Source organism: Crocodylus siamensis, chromosome 1 (genome assembly GCF_052110815.1).
Source record: "Crocodylus siamensis isolate JL-2025a chromosome 1, ASM5211081v1, whole genome shotgun sequence".
NCBI lineage: Eukaryota > Metazoa > Chordata > Crocodylia > Crocodylidae > Crocodylus > Crocodylus siamensis.
In genome coordinates this window covers 198906237-198924431 of record NC_143395.1, presented here as the reverse complement: position 1 = coordinate 198924431, position 18195 = coordinate 198906237, and the positions used below count along the sequence as shown (strand labels likewise).

The 18195-nt window shown below is 48.0% G+C and overlaps 1 protein-coding gene across 1 annotated transcript in view; it reads left to right on the top strand.

Annotated features, from left to right (window-relative positions):
- The first annotated feature begins 489 nt into the window (after positions 1-489).
- DTD1 (D-aminoacyl-tRNA deacylase 1) overlaps positions 490-18195 on the top strand; it is a 142186-nt gene continuing 124480 nt past the window's right edge. Inside the window, exons 1-3 of the mRNA XM_090052067.1 lie at positions 490-721; positions 7306-7396; positions 10470-10705. Coding sequence (XP_089908193.1) covers positions 679-721; positions 7306-7396; positions 10470-10705 — 370 coding nt within the window. The 5' untranslated portion in view covers positions 490-678. The remainder of the gene's footprint in view (positions 722-7305; positions 7397-10469; positions 10706-18195) is intronic.

Sequence of the window (18195 nt, the reverse complement as noted above, 5' to 3'; positions counted from 1 at the left end):
GAAAAGCAGCCCCAAGGAAGGATGGAGAATGACAAGACAGTTTCTTATAACCAGATGCTGCATTTGGATCTGCTGTTTCCTTGTGAAATAGGACTTTTGGGAACAGAGGTGTTGCCAAACCAAAATGCTCATTAATGTATAGCCTCCCCTCCATACAACCATGGTCTATATAGCTGTGGTTTATCTACCTGTGCATTAATCATGTAGGCTCAGGGGGATGGTTAGCAACCAGTCTCCCTAGGCTGGCAAGAGCCGGGGGAGAGGCATCAAAGAAGAGGCTCACTAAAGACAGGCTGCAGGAGGCCGCCCTGCCAGAGCTGGGGATGAGTGTGTGCAGCACCAGGGCTTGGACCCCACCAAGGAGAAGAAACCGCTGGAACCATCCCTAGTGGGCCCAGCCCCCTGTGTGCTCACATGGCAGCGGTGGCACGACAGAGGGGTTAGGTCTCACCCCCCGCCAGGGGCAACCGGAGCGGGGCAGCGCCAGTCTCTGCAGAGGGACTGACCCCCTAGAGGGGCAGCCGCTCTCCCCCAGCGGCGCACCCCGCTCTGCAGCGGGACTGTCCCCTGGCCGGAGCGCCCGGCCCCGCCGCTGCCCGCAGAGGGCGCCCGCCCCCGGGAAGCCGCCGCCGCCGCCGCCTCCCGCAGCCGCTGGGCCTGGCTCCGCGGCGCAGCACCATGAAGGCGATCATCCAGCGGGTCAGCCAGGCCAGCGTGACAGGTCAGTGCCGCCCGGGGCTGCCCGGCCTGCTCCTGCCGGCGCCGGGCCAGGGCTCGCCCCGCCCGGCTTGGACCGCGTGGTCAGGTTGGTGTGGGAGGGGGCTGCTATCCTGCGTGGCCCGGGCCTAGCCCTGGCCCTGGCCCTGGCCGGCTCCTGGGGTTCCCTGCAGCAGGCAGGAACAGCTTCTGCTGCGGCAGGATGTTGGCTGTGGTTCCCCTGCTTCATTGTTTGCACACTATTATTATTTTATTTTATTTTTGGAAAATTGTTCGTATCTCAGGTCAAATTAGCCAAATCAGTTCCAGATCTTCTCGACTGAGCAACACTTGGTCGTTCAAACACCATCAGTGGTACTACAGCCAACCAGTATCCTCCTCCACCCCACACTTTTCAGCCAGGGGCTTCAGATGCTCCCATATCCATCAGCAGGCATCCTACATGCAGGCCCGAGCCCGGGGGCTTGGGGTTCAGATGCCCCCGAGTCTCACTTGCCCTTAACCAAAGGCCACAGGAGCAAGGCAGTTTGCAGATAAGGGTGTTAAGTCTTGTGTTGTGTCAGGGCTGACTGTAGTTTAGCTAAGAGGTTAGAGGACGGGTTTGTATGGGATGACTGGGATAGGGATGGTCCTGTCTCAGGCATGGAGTTCAACTAGAGCAGTGGTTCTCAACCTTTTTTGGACCAGGACACATTGGCCTGTCCCAACCCAGTGCCACTCACTCCTGACCCGCTGCCCCCAGGCCCCAGCCCCACCACCTCTGTGCGGTGGGGGTGGGGAATGGGGCCCCCAAATAGCTCCTTGCAGACCAGAGCTCTGTCAACCTGCAAGGGAAAAGCCACAGCTTCCCATGTTTTTCTCCCTTAAAGTTTGTTGGTCCATTTTTAAAGTTTGTTTGCAACCCTTCTATGTATCCTTGTGACCCACTTTTAGGTTGCGACCCAGGGGTTGAGAAACGCTGAGGTCCCTTCCAGTCCCACTTTTCTAGGCTTCTGTGAAGGGCCCCACACCTTGGGCTGGGTCAGCGTTGTGCTCCTCAGGGACTCGGCTGCCCAAAACTAAGCCAGGCTCCTTATGGCTTGGCAAAGCCCCAATAGTCACTGCTTGGTGGCCAGAAGAGGCTTAACAAGGTGGGGGGATAGGAACTGCAGATGGGGCTGGCTTCTGCCATTTTCATGGAGTCACATAGATAGGACTGGGAGAGAGCCCTGGAGGTCACATAATGATCCCTGCTCAAGACAGGGTCATCCCCATTTGAACTGTCTCAGACAAGTGGCTTCTTATGCCAGTTGCTTCCCTGGGATGTGCTAGGAATGGCAAGTGTAAGTAGTTAAGAGGTACAAATGTTACACGTGTAAGGTTTAGGCACCTGAGCTGATCTGCAGATCTCAGAACTGGTTACAGTATAAGCCAGTAAGTGTGTCTATATGTGTATTAATGCACTTTTCTTAATGCTCATTAAATTTAGTACCTCCAAGCATTTGTACACATGCTTGCGCTGCAGTGCCAGCACATGGAGTTGTATAAGTGGTAAAATGTATCAGTGCTGAGAAAATGGCTGTAGCTTTTGAACTAAAACATCGAAAATGGCAGCACACTTTTGAACTAAAACACACTGAAGGTGTTTTAGTTCAAAAGCGTGCCACTGTCATTTTCTGCATGCTGACACGCATTTTGCTGCTTATACAACTGCATGTGAAACAGCGCGGTGTGTCAGCTCACATGCAGAGCAGACTCGATTAATTGAGTCTGCTCCAACCCACTGGATTTCTGGTACATCGCAGGATGACGAGGTAAGTGTATAAATGCCCTCTAATGTGAAGTACTAACAAAATGTGCATTAGGCTGCCCTAATGCGCAGTACTGCAAGCGCACAGTTTTTAAGTGACACTTAATGTGCAGTAGCCTATTTTACTGTACATTAGCATATTTGTATGTTTTTTTACATGACACTTTTAACACAAGGTAAAATAGGCTACTGCACATTGAAGTGGACAGGTAGATGTGCCCTGTGACTCACAGCCAGGCTGCCTTGAGATCCTTTCAAGGGTGCTGTGGGGTGTCAGGGAATGTTAGTCCCCTAAGGTGTGGAAGCAGGAATCATAAGGTAAATCCAGAGATTTTGAATAGGAATCCATAATGTCACAAACTTGCTGACTGCTGTGGTCTTTCTGAGTCCTTTGTAACAAAAGAATTGATCCGTTCTTTTTCTATAGTCAAAAGCTGAGGGAAAACTAAGACCTGGCATTTTCCAAGGGTTGCTTCCAGTCTAAGAGATTGAAAACCACTTATATAAGGAATAGGTCACAAATTGGGGCTGGGTTGTTAAGCATATTGTATGTTTACCTGCTACGCATGTGAGTGGAGTATGCATGTCATGGGGCGGGGCCCAGGAGCGGCCGTGATCTCCCCTGGCACTCCTAGTGTGCCAGGTTGGGTTTCAAACACACCCTCTCTCTCACCCGCCACGTCTTGCTGGAATATTACTAATGGGGGGCTGTCTTATCATCCGCTTGGACATGGTGCCAATTTTGTCCTAGCCCCTACTCTGTACAGTGATCTGGTGTACCCCCGCTTTATGGGCCACGTGTGCCCCAACCTCCCCTTTAGCATGCCCCAAGCCTCGCTGGTATACCGGACGTTCTTATGTCTTGCTACTATGCTTCCCCTGGAGGTCTTCCCCCCGCAAAGGTCCCTGCCCGAGTATTCGCTCTCTCTGGGCTCAATCAGCTCACGCTTGCCCTGTCCAGGGCCTCTCCGGTCTACCTGCCCTCTCCAAGATACATGCCCCCTCTGGGTTCCTATCCGCGCGCTCGCCCTTCTCCAGGACTTTATGCAGATCTGGTGCCGGTCGCCCCCCTAGGGCCTCTGACTTGAATTCTGCCCTCTCTGGGGCTTCCTGCTAGATTCACCCCTCTCTCTGGGACTTCTCCCAGTGGCTCACCCTATCTAGACTTTTACCTGCGCATCCGCCCTCACCAGGCCCTTATGCATCCGCCTTACCCAGGCCTCTCAATGGCCTTGCCCCTTCCAGGGTCTTCAATAAACTCGCCCCATTCTGGGCCCTGTCTAATGCGCCCTCGCCCGCTCTGGGCCTGTCTCGCACTTCTCGCACTTGGGCTCAGGTGGCCTATAGCCGTGCCTGGCCCCCTGACCCTCTTTCTGGGTTGCACACCCCACTGGGCTAAATACTGCCCTACACAGGGCTGGGATCACAAACCCCAAAACGCCGTGCCTCTCTCCAGCGCTGCCCCGCAGTGCCAGCTCTGGCACCAATTGCTGTGCCCCCCCGGGCACCAGGAAACCCCCTCCCTCTATTGGGGATCTCTCCCTTAGCCTGTCCTGATAATCGCCCCTCTGGGCTGGGGTCAAGACACCCCAAACTTCAGCACTCCCTCCAGCACTGGGAGCACCCCCACCTTACCGGGGAGCTCCTAATGAGGCCTACTCCGTCCCCTTATAGCCTCACCCGGTCCTCCGGTTTTATACAAACAGCCCAACAGCAACTCAAAGCTATCAGCCAACCGGCTCCAACTCAAAATAAGCCTACCGGCTATAACATTCCATGCCACCCTGGCTCTCCTTCAAGCCTTCGTAACAGAGGCCTCTCCATCTCATCTCAACACATAGGCACTCAAATGTTCAGGCAGCTCTGCTCTATAGCAGGGCTCCTACCTCTTAGACTGCCAGAAGGGAACTCACTCTGGCCTCAGCCTCTTCTGTTTATATGGGCCAGGCCCTGGCTGTCAGCTGACCCAATCTGTTGCCTAAGTAACCTTCAGCTGTGCTATCCTGCTGATTGGCAGCCCAACCCTATTCCCAATGCCAGTAGCAGGCACCCCAGTGCCCTGCTACAATGCAGTATACACCTTCCTTAAAAAAATAATAATAAAAAAGCTTATACCTCCACAGGCTGCAAACAAAACCTTCCAAACATTAAGCTCTGTTCCCACAGTCTACAGCCAGCTTGCTGTAATGCCTTTGTTGCTGCTCAGAGCTATCCCAAGTTGCTGTAGCACAATCACCTTTGATAGACTCGGCAGCTTTTGATAGATTTGAGCCACCGCTCAAAATATCCCAGTTTTCACTTGGTTTTTGACTAGAGAAGAATAATAGAGTAATTCTTCTGTTGCAAAGAACTCAGGACACAACAGGTCAGAATGCTCTTAACACTAGGGGTTCCCATGTGGAAGATCTGGCTTTAACTTCTGAATCATGCTCGTCCACCTAACAGTGTGTGGCACCCCACAATACCCTTGAAAGAATCGCAAGGCACCCTGGTTGAGAATCACCGCTGTCACATGAGAAAAGACAAGGATCTTTGCACTGTAGCAGAAAGGGAAGGAAAGACAATCTGTTGGGAATGTTGGAGCAGCTGTAGAGGCAGGCACTAGTAGTTCTCCCAGGAGACGGGTAGAGCCTTCTCTCTGGGGATATGGGATAGAGCCCTAGTCCGGTGCTTGGGACACTTGGACTTCATTCCCAACTCTGACACTGGCCTGCTGGGTGACACTGAGCAAGTCATTTGACCTTCCTCTGCCTCATTTCTCCACTTGTAAGATGGGGGTGAAGAGGATAACCTCCTTAGTAAACCTTTAGTACCTCTACTGGTGCAAAGAGCTGTTGTATTCAGACTCTTTGCATTTCAGTGAGCCAGGCTGCCTGCCTGTGAGCCTACTGGTTAAGTTTAAAAGGACTTTATTGGTATATATGAAGCTTCTTAAAGGGCTCCTGTGAAGAACTGATGCTTTTCCTCCAGTCTTACTTCTGCAGTTGACCTGTTCTGTTTGTGACCTGATCATCACCTTTTGTTTGTATACTCTGGAGTGCTGGATTTCTGCCCATCTTTCTTCTGCTTGGTGAATCTTCCTCCACAAATTAATTGCCTCCAATTTGCTCTTAGTAGTTATTATCTACTGCCTTTCTGTTTTCTGCATATTTACTAACACTGACTACAATAAAAGCAAATATTGCTTAATCAGTTCGCAGCAGCAACAGGACTCCAGATGCATTTTGGATTAATTATTGAGCATATTATGTAAACTCAGTTGTTACATAGACGGAATTGGTCTTCTGTCTCTGGCCAGGAGGTTGGAACTGTTTCATCTAAAAGCAGTCCCTACTCTTGTGATTCTTTGCACTGCTCTTATTAGAAAGTGACAACATGCTTAATACATGGTCAGACTGCTGAAGTTGGTGCATAATACAGCAGCTTGCTTCTTAAGTAAAGCATCCCAATGTGACCCCAGTACTTACTGGGAATTGGTTTCTGGATGTAATATAAGTAAAAAACTGAACACTTTCTGTGGTCCTGAATGGTGTGGGACCTGCCAATCTGAGGCAAAGGCTGCTGTGTTGGCTAAAATGGCGATGGCCAAGCTGGAGACCCCTTGCTATTGCCTCAAAATATATATCAGGACAAGGTAGTTTCTGAGAGCAGCCTTTTGCTCTGCACTCAGCTCCTACGTGAAATTGTCCAAATCTGTTGACTTTCAAGGTGTGCTGTGCAGTCAGTCATGCTTTCTAGACCCTTTGGTCCAATGCATGCTCAAAGATAGCCAGGATGTTTTTCAGGGGTATCTTCCATGGCCATTTATTTTGTTTTGTGGGATGCTGCCTATTTTATTCTTTGTCCTGGGATGACCTTATTTTTAACACAATAAAAAGGTGTGTGTCTTGGTGCTTTTTTAGGTATAGAATAAATCCAGTATTCCAAGGCTTGTCCACGATGTATCAACAGAAATGTTTTCAGATCTCCTTAACATATGAAAATGGGCATACAGGGACTGGCTTTTATTTTATACTATAAGAAAATGATTGTTGTTTCATTGCGAATGGGTCAGAACTGGCCAGTTTATGTGGGGTTGTGTTCTGTGGAGACTACAAAGGATATGAGGATCCGAACAGCCAGATCAACTGCAAATTGCTTTTTTGCACAGTTGTAACTCCTATAAATTGATTTTTTTTAAAACAAATGTTATTTGGGGGAACTCTTCAGTGAAGCAATGAGGTAAGTGTACCGATTTCAGATACTTGGATAAAATTTTGAAAGGGTTTTATGTTCCAAGTGTATGAATCTTATTGATTCCAATGAAAATTACAGTGCTATAATTTTGTATTGCAAGATATATTGAAACATTGGAGTAGGCATATTGAGCTGCCCAGTTTTCCTCTCACTTAGTAAATCACTTTAATGGGGCTGTTGGTTGTCTCACAAACAAGGACCACCTAATACTGTTTTCTTACACCAGTGATGACACTTCTACTAGACAGTATTTGGAAGGCTGGGACAGCAGGTACACCGCTTCCAACTTCACAGCACTGAAAGCTGCTAAAATTACCAGGAAAGTAACTTTTCACTTGCAGACCTTCAGTCCTCTTTCTCAAAATGAGTTGGTGTACCTCAGTCGATATCCTGGAGACAATGAACTGACCTCTTAAAAATCAAGTTTAATGACATGACTAACGAAACTTTGAGAAAGTGTTTGCTATGATGGTTGTACTGGTATGTCACAGAACTGATCCTTGCCTGTGACAGAAAACTGGAGAATGTGTTCATTTTTACCCTTTTCATTTTTTCTTCCCCAGTGGGTGGAGAACAAATAAGTTCCATTGGACGGGGGATCTGTGTGTTGCTGGGTATTTCTTTGGAGGACACTCAGAGAGAGCTGGAACACATGTAAGTGACGATGTACATATAGTGGTCCTTTCTATTCAGTGTTCTTTGTGTGTATGTTGTTACCTTTGATTCAGTAGTATATGAACTGTATTTTTAAAGGGTTCTATCCATAGGGAAATGCAAACCTTTCCATGTAGATTCCTTTTTAGATTTTTGCTTTGACTGTGGACCTTCTAGTTATAGTTTTTTATTTCTTTTTATGCAGCCCTGTGGAACTCCTTGTTTTAACTCTTCTTTTCCCAGAAGAACCACCAAACCTTTGGGTGTTTTTGGGGTGTTCCTGTTTTAACATCTACTCTATGTCACTTCTGGGAATTTATATTAATAACATCATGTGTTTGAGAGACGTTTGATGCAAGAGAACTTATGCTCTCATTTCATCTGTACATAACACATTTAGCTCTTCTGGAAAGTTTATAGGGAAGTGATAAGACCATTTGGGCTCTTGTTAATATATGGAAGAGGAGTGTCAAACATACAGTCCTATGGCTGTGGAGGTGGGTCATCTGATCTGCAGGGCTTTCTGTGGGCTGGATGACCTGTCTCTGCATCTGGTCCCTGGGGCTTGTTGCTGTGGCTGTCAGAGCCACTGTGTTGGCCTGGGCCAGCTCCCGGTAGGTTTATGCTGCTGCTTGCCTCCTTGTGCCCCCACTTACCCATCACCGAACTACTGTTTTTCAGTTTCCACTGGCAATGAGAAAAGGGTGGATGAGTGGGAGAGGCTTTAACCCCCTTTGTCCTGGCCTCATCAATATAGAAGTGCCAGCTGCTATAGCAAGAAGCCCAGTGGGCTGGATCTGGAGGTGGGTCATCTGAACAAATGAACCACCCCCTGGTTGTGGCCCATCCTGTGGTTGCTAGCAGGAGTTATGGCTCACCAACTCATTTAAGTTCTATACCAGGGGTGTCAGACATTTACAGGAAAAGAGGAATGCTGGTGTTACAGGCTACTGGAGAGAGAGGAGTCTGGTTTGTGAGTGAAATCAGCTTTCATTGCATGCTGGAAAAGGATTAGTGAGTAGAGTTGTGAATAAAGGGGCATGTCCTATTGGCTACGAGATCTAGACAATGGACAGTGTAGCTGTTTTACGTATGCTCCAGCAGCGGGGGAGGCTTTAATTAGACTGACTGTGAGAGCCAGTCTAATTAAAGTGCCGCAGCGTCCTATGTATCAGACTCCCTGTGGTTCAAAATGGTGGTGGGGTGCCTTAACTAAAACTCATTGAATGAGCTTTAGTTAAAGCACCCCTGCCATTTTGAAGCATGGGAACGCTAATACACAAGACGTGGAGGCTGACTGGACTGTGCTAATTAACACACTCCAGCAGACTTGGTTGAGTCTGCTCTGACACACTGTAATTATGGCGTGTCGGAGCAGTCTCTTCACACATCTACAGGCACCCATGGTTTTGTGCAAAGCTGGATTAGCCTCTCTTGTGTTTCCTATGTACTCAGCATATTAACTTACTGGGTCACTATCACATTCTTGCTTTACTACTCTTGCTTCTTGCCTTCTGGCTGCCGCTGTCTGTGTTAGCATTCTTGCTTCTTGCCTTCGAATGAAACATTCTCTCTGAAACCTGCGAGTGAGGCAGCTTCAGTGCCAATATCAATGTCTAAGTGGAAGGGGGATGGTAATTTAAGGCCCTGCTGGACATTTTCCTGCAGCACTTCAGCTCCTGCTTTGTTGAGGGACAGTTTCCATGCATCTCTGATGTACAGAGATCAGTGAGGAAGGCTATTCTGCTGTGCCATAAGTCAGAAGGCAACAGCTGAAGCTTGATGATACTTAAGTTGCAGCTTTATAGTATGCTAGGGATGTCACTGTTCAAGTAGCACAAAACATAAAGGGCATTTTTACACATACTTCAGGAAGGGGGAGGAGTGGGGAGGGGAAGGGCGCTCCAAGAGCTGCTCCAATTAAAGCACCCAGAGCGTCTCGTGTATCAGCATCCCAGCACTTCAAAATGGTGGTGGGGGTGCTTTATCTTAACCGTGTCGAACAAACTTCAAATAAAGCACTCCTTTCTCCATTTTGAAGTGCAGGGACCCTGATACATGAGATGTGGAGGCTGACTGGAGCATGGAGCAATTTAATCAAGTCTGTTCCGGTGCTCTGTAATTACAGCATGTTGGAGCAGCCTCTGGGCTCGTGTACAGGCACCCAAAATGTCATAAGTTTAAGGGGGCTTAGCGTAAGGACTGCAGTTCTATGTCCTGGGTGTACTCCTTACAGGAGTTGCTGCTATGCAAATGATGAAGGCAAGAAAAGTTAAAAGGAGAATTAGAAGAATCCAGACTGATGTGCGGGCAGTTGTATTCTTATGGGCTAGAAATGTCCCAGCATGAGATACACGTGCACATGACATAATTTTTGCCTGTTTGCGAGTTAAATACAACTGCAGTGGTTTTGATAGCTGATATCCTCTAATCCTGGGGTTGGCAGTCTTTTAGAAAAGTAGCCACCCCTTGTGACCAGGCCACCTATCCCCTCAAGAGTGCCCCAGCTCTGCTGAGGACTGCTTTCACATGCTTGTACTCTGCTTACCAGTTGCTGTCTAATGCTCTTGCAAATGATAATGGGTAGCCACAAATTTGGCAATGCTGTAGTTATGGGGCAAGAGAACAGCCCTCGGCGTAGGAGATCAACCTGCAACAGTGAGGATCAGCCATATGTGGCAGAGGGGCATTTTGTCCAGCTTACAACTTGTATTTCTCTGCTGTGTATTGCTGCTCCCCATTGCTGTGAGCCAGCTCAGGCCTGCAGGTCATAAGTTTTCAACCTCTTCTCTAGCCTTTCATTTTTCCATCTAAATCCCCTGTTTTATCCTAAGGTGCTTCAAAGAAGATATTTATAAAAGAGCATAAAGGTAAAATACATGTTTGGAAGGGCTGTCCTGCCTGTGGTTCCATGTAATGTCTGACAAGACTTAGTTGCTGGAGGAAGAGATGTAGGTAGAATAAGTGGATAGCTTTTTGGTGTTCACCTGCATTGGCATCAGTGCCTGCATGCTATTTGCATTTGCCGACCTTGCATACGGTAATTGGGAACTATCTGTTTCTTTCCCCTTAGGGTTCGAAAGATCTTGAACTTGCGTGTGTTTGAAGATGAAAGTGGGAAACACTGGTCTAAGAGTGTGATGGACAAGCAGTTTGAGGTGTTGTGTGTCAGCCAGTTCACTCTTCAGTGTATCTTGAAAGGCAACAAGCCAGACTATCACATGGCTATGCCCTCAGAACAAGCAGAGCCATTTTACAACAACTTCCTAGAACAGCTTAGGAAAGCCTACAAGCCAGAGCTTATTAAAGGTAAGAGGGGGCTTGCCTGCTGAAATGGGGAGGGGGTGCTAAGGTGAGAGTTTGTGGTGGGAATCTTTATCTTTCTTGGCTAGGGTGAGACTGAGTCCTTTCTGGAGTTTCAGCCTGTCCCTGTTGTGACCAGCCAAGGTGCTTATATGACGTTCTCTATAGCCATCACTCTTTTCACTGTGCCTCTCAGAATGGGGCAGTGAGGACACCCTGGGGTACCTGCTGTTGAGCACACCAGAAGCAGGTCTTGGGTGGGATGTGGGGTTCCTGCCATGGGGTCTTCATCACCCCATTTCTGGGCATGATGCACATGAAACAGGAGTTTGGTGGGTAGAGCCTATTTCCTGGGCAGCCATTCTGGGTTATCTGCTACCGTAGTGTAGGTTGGGGTGGGAAAAGTACGGCCTGTGGGTTGGATCTGGCCCACCAAGGGATTCTGTCCTTCCCACGGCATGCCCCTTGGCTCAGCACAACCCAGGCATGGGGGGTAGCCTGGGCCATGGCATGTGCAGCCAGTCCTGCCCCCTCAGGTGTGTGGTGGGGTGCGGGCAGCACAGTGGCTGGACTCCTTCTGGCTGCCACTGTCTGTGTTGCAGTTGCCACTGTACTCGGGTCTGCTGCCTGGGCATCCTGACCCACCTGCCCCGCCCCTGCTGCCAGAGGCACTGCACAGAGCAGGTGGGCGACTCACCCGGGGCCGCTGTGGGCAGACAGGGAGCAGCATCTGGCAGCTGGATGGGTGGGCAAGGGCTGGGGCCAGGATTGTGGGGGTGGTGACAGCACAGGGCTGAGGTCTGGGGCAGAACTGCAGCCTTCCTGCACATCCCTGCCCATAGGGCCTGCCTTGCTGCCCCCTGATCATGCGAGTGGCCCTCCTCTGGACCTTCTCCATGTTGCCCTATGAGGCAGAATGTCCTTCTTTGTTTCCCAGCAGGTGCTTAACCAATTCAGAATATACATTTCTTTTTATGCTTATTATGCTAGTTACATTTAAGATTATACATACAACCTGCGGCATGCACATTTATAGCTTTCAGTTTTACCTGCTTCATTTTCTATCCTGTTAAAACTTTATGGCAGTAGTAGAAAATATATGCTGCAGATTCTAGGATCTAATCTAGTCTGTGTCATCCTTGCTTCATCTGAAGTAATAAACAGTAGTCTTCTCTTTCTTAAAGGAGCTAGTTGGCCCATCCTCTCATGCAACCTGTCCCCATTCACCTGGTTTCTCTGCATTCCATGACCATCTTTTTAATCTAAATGGAGTCATTGTGGTGTCACAAGTGGCTACAGAAGATATTTGCATAAATCTTTCTCTCATTAGTAGGTGATCACCCTAGATTGAAATATAGAAATATGAATCGTATTATAAAGGTATGTCTTATCTTGTTTCAGAGGAGAAAAGAAAGACAAAAAAGTGGTAGATGGGAAAGCTTAAAAGGTTAATCACAGTATATGAAATATAATTATTCCAGATATCTTTATCATACATGCTTTCAAAATGGGCAATATCTGCCAGCGATGAAATTACTGCTAAACTGGCAGTCTCATACTAGCTTTTCAGTGTCTGGACACAATATTTTTGCCATTTGTATGTTGATAATGATCCAAGTAATATGACTGTGATACGCCTTGCAGGTTTGACATGTGGCATAGTAAACCTAAATCAGATTAAATCAACTTTTGGAAGGCCTTCGACACTGTCTCTCACCCCATTCTCATTAAAAAGCTAGGGGACTGTGGCATCAACACCTGCACAGTCAAATGGGTCGCTAACTGGCTGGAGGGCCGCACCCAGAGAATGGTGGTAGATGGGTCATTTTCGACCTGGCGGGATGTGGGCAGTGGGGTCCCTCAGGGCTCAGTCCTTCGGCCCGCGCTGTTCAACATCTTCATCAGTGACTTGGACAAGGGGGTAAAAAACACCCTGTTCAAATTTGCTGATGACACTAAGATTTGGGGAGAAGTGGGCATGCTAGACGGAAGGAATTGGCTGCAATCAGACCTAGACAGGTTACAGGGGTGGGCGGATGAGAACAGGATGGGTTTCAACACTGACAAGTGCAAGGTGCTGCACCTGGGGAGGAAGAACCAGCACCACACCAACAGGTTGCGGAACTCCCTTCTTGTCAGTGCAGAGGCAGAAAGGGATCTTGGAGGCATCATTGATGGCAAAATGAACATGGGCCGGCAGTGTGGGGACGCAGTCAGAAAAGCCAACCGTGCCATGTCATGCATCCACAGGTGCATCTCAAGCAGGTCCAAAGAGGTGATCCTCCCCCTGTATGCAGCACTGGTCAGGCCACAGCTGGAGTACTGTGTCCAGTTCTGGGAGGGAAGTGGACAACATGGAGAGGGTCCAGAGGAGGGCCACTTGCATGATCAGGGGGCAGCGGGGCAGGCCCTACGAGGAGAGGCTACGGGACCTGAACCTGTTCAGCCTCCACAAGAGGAAGCTGCGGGGGGATCTAGTGGCCTGTTACAAACTAGTCAGAGGGGACCAGCAGGCATCGGGGGAGTCCGTGTTCCCCCGAGCACTACCAGGAGTGACCAGGAATAACAGTCACAAGCTGGCAGAGGGTAGATTCAGACTAGACATCAGGAGGCGCTACTTCACAGTCAGGGTGGCTAGGATGTGGAACCAACTTCCAAGAGAAGTGGTGCAGGCTGCTACCCTGGGGGTGTTTAAGAGGAGGCTAGACAAACACGTTGCTGGGGTTGTTTGATCCCAGTACTCTTTCCTGCCACGGCAAGGGGTCGGACTCGATCTGCTCAGGTTCCTTCCAACCCTACCAACTATGAAACTATGAAAGGGTACCTATACACGTGACAGACCTCTGCTTCATTGCATGCTAATTAGCATGCGTTGGAGCAGACTCGATTAACTGAGTCTGCTGCAAGTCTTCTGGAATGTGCTAATTAGCATGCTCCAGCAGCCTCTGCATCACGTGTATTCAGCATCCCTGCATTTCAAAATGGCAGCAGGGGTGTTTTAACTAAAGCTCATTGAAGGAGCTTTAGTTAAAGTGCTCCTGTTACTGTTTCGAAGCGTGGGACGCTGAATACACGTGATACTGTTGGACACTGTAATTAGAGCAGCTCCCAGAGCCACTCTAATTAAAGCACTGCCTCCTCCACCCCATAGCACGTTTATAGACGCCCAAAGTTTTTACTTTCTGAATTCTCAATCTCTGGCTTCCAGATTTCTCCTTTTCCACCACAGTTACAAACTACATTACCTGTTTCTTTTCATTATTACATGCATATATCAGCCTACTGCTGAGGAAGGACCTGTTCCTGCTCTGTTGAACTCCCCTTGCAGTCAGCGAGAGGAAACTCTGTTCCAGTATCGGCTTTGCTTTGTTAAATGAGCAATGGAGAGACTTGCCTCTCTCCTTCAGAGAGTGAGGCACTGAATATTTGGTGCCTGTGACGTCACTGCTTGACTTTGCAGAGCCCTCTGTTTCACTGGTTGTGAAGGACTTCCAGGTGGTTTGTATTTTGACAGCAGTGTTTTAAATGATCTCTCTTCAGTAGCATAATAGATACATTCTTGAAATAAAATAACAGAAATCCTGGCAGCATCTCTTGAATGCCAGTTTTCACTTCGGAAATAGCTTCCATGTCTGTTTTTTTTTCTTTTTGCTGAAAATGCAAGCTTAGAAATGTAAATTCTCACATGTAGCAGGAGCTGATGATTTGAGAGTTACTATCTTCGCTCTGTGCCAGATAATACACATTGCAGATTGCCTGAGTTATCAGAACTGTCTATCAAGGTATCTGTCAGTTTACACTGTCAGTAGACTGGCCCAGGCTGTGTCCTGCTGAATCTAGTTCTAGTTAAATGTTCTTTCAACCCAAGCAGCTCATTTGTAGCTGAGAGAGTGTGATGGCTTTGTCAGCGTGTTTTTCTGAAGTTGAGTAGTTTCACAGATGGGAGTTTGTAAACTCTGTGGACTGCATCAGCAGAGTTTATCCTCCCCTGGAGCTGAAGCATTTCATACTTGATGAAGCCAGCTGAGCTCACCATACATTTGGCAGAATTGTAATGTCCAGGCTCTGACCGGATGGATGGAGGCTTCAGACATCCTGCAGTCTGCACTGTAAAGTTCCTAAAAGCAGCTGCTTACCTTGCTAGAAGTAAATCTTTGCACTAACGGATAATAGACAGGATGGTGTAGGGGCTAATGAGCTACCTTGGGATTTGAGCAAAGAGGGTTCAGCTGCATGCTCTGCTAAAAATGACTCCTTCATCGACCTCGACCAAGCCACTTCACTTCTGGGCCCTTAATTCTCATCTGACATAGGAATAGTAGTGAGGATAAATGCTGAAATGATAGTGTGGCGCTCAGATATTACCATACAGAGAGCCAGATTACTGCAAAGGGCTAGTTTAAACAGGGAAGTTAATTTAGTAGATTAAGGTTGTGTGTAAATGTAAAACAGAACAACTGTTCCTTATGAACTCCTTGGATAGGCACTTTTATTCTTGAATGAAGCCCTTATTTTGGGTAAGAACATCTGCAAAAAGTTAACTGGGTGTAACTTCACAGGTAGACAAGCTCTGAGGGAAACTTCTCCATAAAGCAAATGTAAAGTTTTTAGGTTATCTCCTTGAGGTATGTCCAGAGAATATTCTAAAAACACATTACATCTAATTTTAAAGTTTTGTCTCTCAGAAAAGACATGTCTATATCATCTTATATTCAAATTCAAATTATTTTTTGGCCTGGAATACACATGCAAAACTTTAAGGGTATAGACTTTTTAAAAGGGATCTTCAGAGGGAGGTGAGGTGGTGGCAGCGCAACTTAATTTGTCATTTTAATTATATTTCTGTAAAGTGCTGTTGTCTTAAAGAGAAAGAAGAAATGTGACTTGATGAGTTTAGGGATACTTACCCAGGGAGAAGTTATTTGCCTCTTACATTTAAGAGCCCATCAGTATCAAAGGCAAGATCTGGTGGCTGGAAGTTGAAGTTAAAAAAATACTCAATCAGGAAATAGAAGTATATTTTAAAGGGGGAAGGTAGTAACCCATGGGAAACCACCTGCCAAAGGATGCAGTGGATTTGGCATCAGTTGGAATCTGAAAAGACAGACCAGGTATCTTTCTGAAATACATTTACTGGTACAGCTACAAGTTACTGGCCACAATGCAGTCATTGCTGGATGAAAGCTTATGGGGGGTTGCTCAGGAAGTTAGATTAAATATTCATAATGGTTCCATAAGGTTTAGTCCATGTGAAGTGCTTTTTTTCAAAAATGTTTTAACAGTTTTTCAGCCTGTAGAGTCTCCAGATACCTTAAGCACCAATCATCCACCAGTTGGACCTGGGATCTCTGTCTTGTCTCGATCCTTCTTGCTCAGATTTCATTTCCAGCAGCTACTGTGCCGGCCAGGAGAACTTCTGAGCTGTGAATGGCATTTGCTCAAATTGCTGCATTTTACTTACCAGAGGGAAACTCTGTTCACTGTTGCCAAGGAATTCCACTGCCTTTCTTCTACTCCAACCTTAAGCGCTGCCAAGATGTTGCTATGTGGCATGCTCTTGATATGAGAAGTATAGAGAAGACCTGTGATCCAAGACTATAAAGTCTAACATCTTCAGTCTTCACTTTGAGTAATCAAGAACCAGCATAAAACCTTTGCTGATCATATGATTTAAAAGCTTAGGGTGCCAGTAGATGTGATGGGAGATTGCTCTGATGTGCTACAATTACACCATGTTGGAGCAGACTCAGTTAATTGGGTCTGCTGGAGTGTGCTAATTAATGGACTCCAGCCAGCTTTTGCATCTTGTGTATCAGCCTTCCCACACTTCAAAATGGTGGCAGGGCAGCTTTAACTAAAGCTCATCAAACTAAAGCTGGGCCAGCGGGTGTGGGGAGGAATGCAGTGCAGGCTGCTCTGTGGGGGAGCTGTGTAGAGTGCTATGGGGGCAGGGCAGGCATGGCCTGGATCTGGCCCGTGGGCTATATTTTGCCCACCCCTGCATTAGGGCATTAGTTCAGTGACAATGGGCACATCTACAAGTGCAAGTGCTGCTGGATGGGTTACTCCTGAGTAACTTGCTCTGGAGTAAACCCACCCTGTGCAGGTGTCTATACATGCAGCCATTTGGGAGCAGATGTGCTGCTCCTGGCAGCAGTCTGCTCTGCCCCCTTCAGCCCTGCATCTTCCCCCTGCAGTAGCCAGGGGGAGCTCTAGGCCAGGGGCTGGCAGGGAACATGGGGCCAGGAGACTGCTATCTTCTGGCAGGGGGCTGGGAGATTGCTCCCTGCCCCTGGGAGCTGCCTGCTGCTGTGGTGGAGACAATGTCCCCCTGCCCCGGCAGTAGGGAGCTCCTGGCCCCAAATCCCTGATCAGGGGCAGGCAGCTTGGAAAGAGCTTCAGGGGAGGGGCAGGTCCCAGTCCCTTGCCCTGATCCACTCAGTTAGCAATGAGCCCCCGGCTGGATGGGGATTTTCTGTGCAGATTTTCCATGCAGACTTTTCCGTGCAGGCTGGGGCTGGCCAGAAGTATCTTGGTCAGGGACAGGTCCCAGCCAGCTCCAGGCTGGCCAGGGAACTCCCCCCATGTAGGGAGCTCTCTGCCCCAGCTCTGCCATCTCCCTGGCCTGCTTGCTGTCTTGGATATAAGGTGCGTTGCTAGATGTTCTGATTCTCCTGCCCTTTTGACAACTGTGACTTTTACCAATACAGCTTCTGAAACAGTGCAGGTATATACCTTGAAGGAGGGACACAAGAAAGCAGATTGTGATCTGAAACCCTGGCCGTGTTGATTGTAGTGCTCCTTTTTAAGCCTTTTCTCCCCCAAACCAATCTTCTGTCCAGGCAGACCCCAAGTTCTAGGGCTTGTCTCTCTAACTCCCCATTCCTCCATTACTGCTGTAGCCACAAAGTACTGAAGATGGGTTATAACAGCTTTGAACAAATTAGTTTCAGTTTTTTCCTGCAGGCTGCTGCTTCTCAGTACCTATCCCTTTTCCTGACATGGTCACACATCCCTCCTCTAGCCAAGAAGTATTCTTTGCAAAGTGTTTTAGATGTCAAGACTGAGGAAACTCTTTCCCTCTAGAAAAGTGCCTGGCTGTAATTTATTTGGTTGTCCTACAGGCAATGGTGGGCGACTAGGGAAGTCCGCCCAGGAGCCTCTGAAGTACAGGATGCATGCCAGAGATTGTGGATTCTTGCACTGAACCTTATCTCCCCCCGACCCCATCCTTTCAAGCAAGGGAATTCATCTTTGTCAGAATTTGTTGGGACCCCAAAGAAGACTTTTCAACATACTCTCCCCAGGCAGTCTTGAGGCTTGTGTCCAAGGTGTTTCAGTACTGGCTTACATGCACAGTGAAGCAAAATGGAAATGTATCTCAAACAAACAGGCATTACCCCTGCTCTGGTTAGATGGAGCCAGGCTTGTTGCTTGACTCATCCTTTCAGGATATCATCAAATCGGAATGAAGAGAGCTTTCCACACGAGGGATG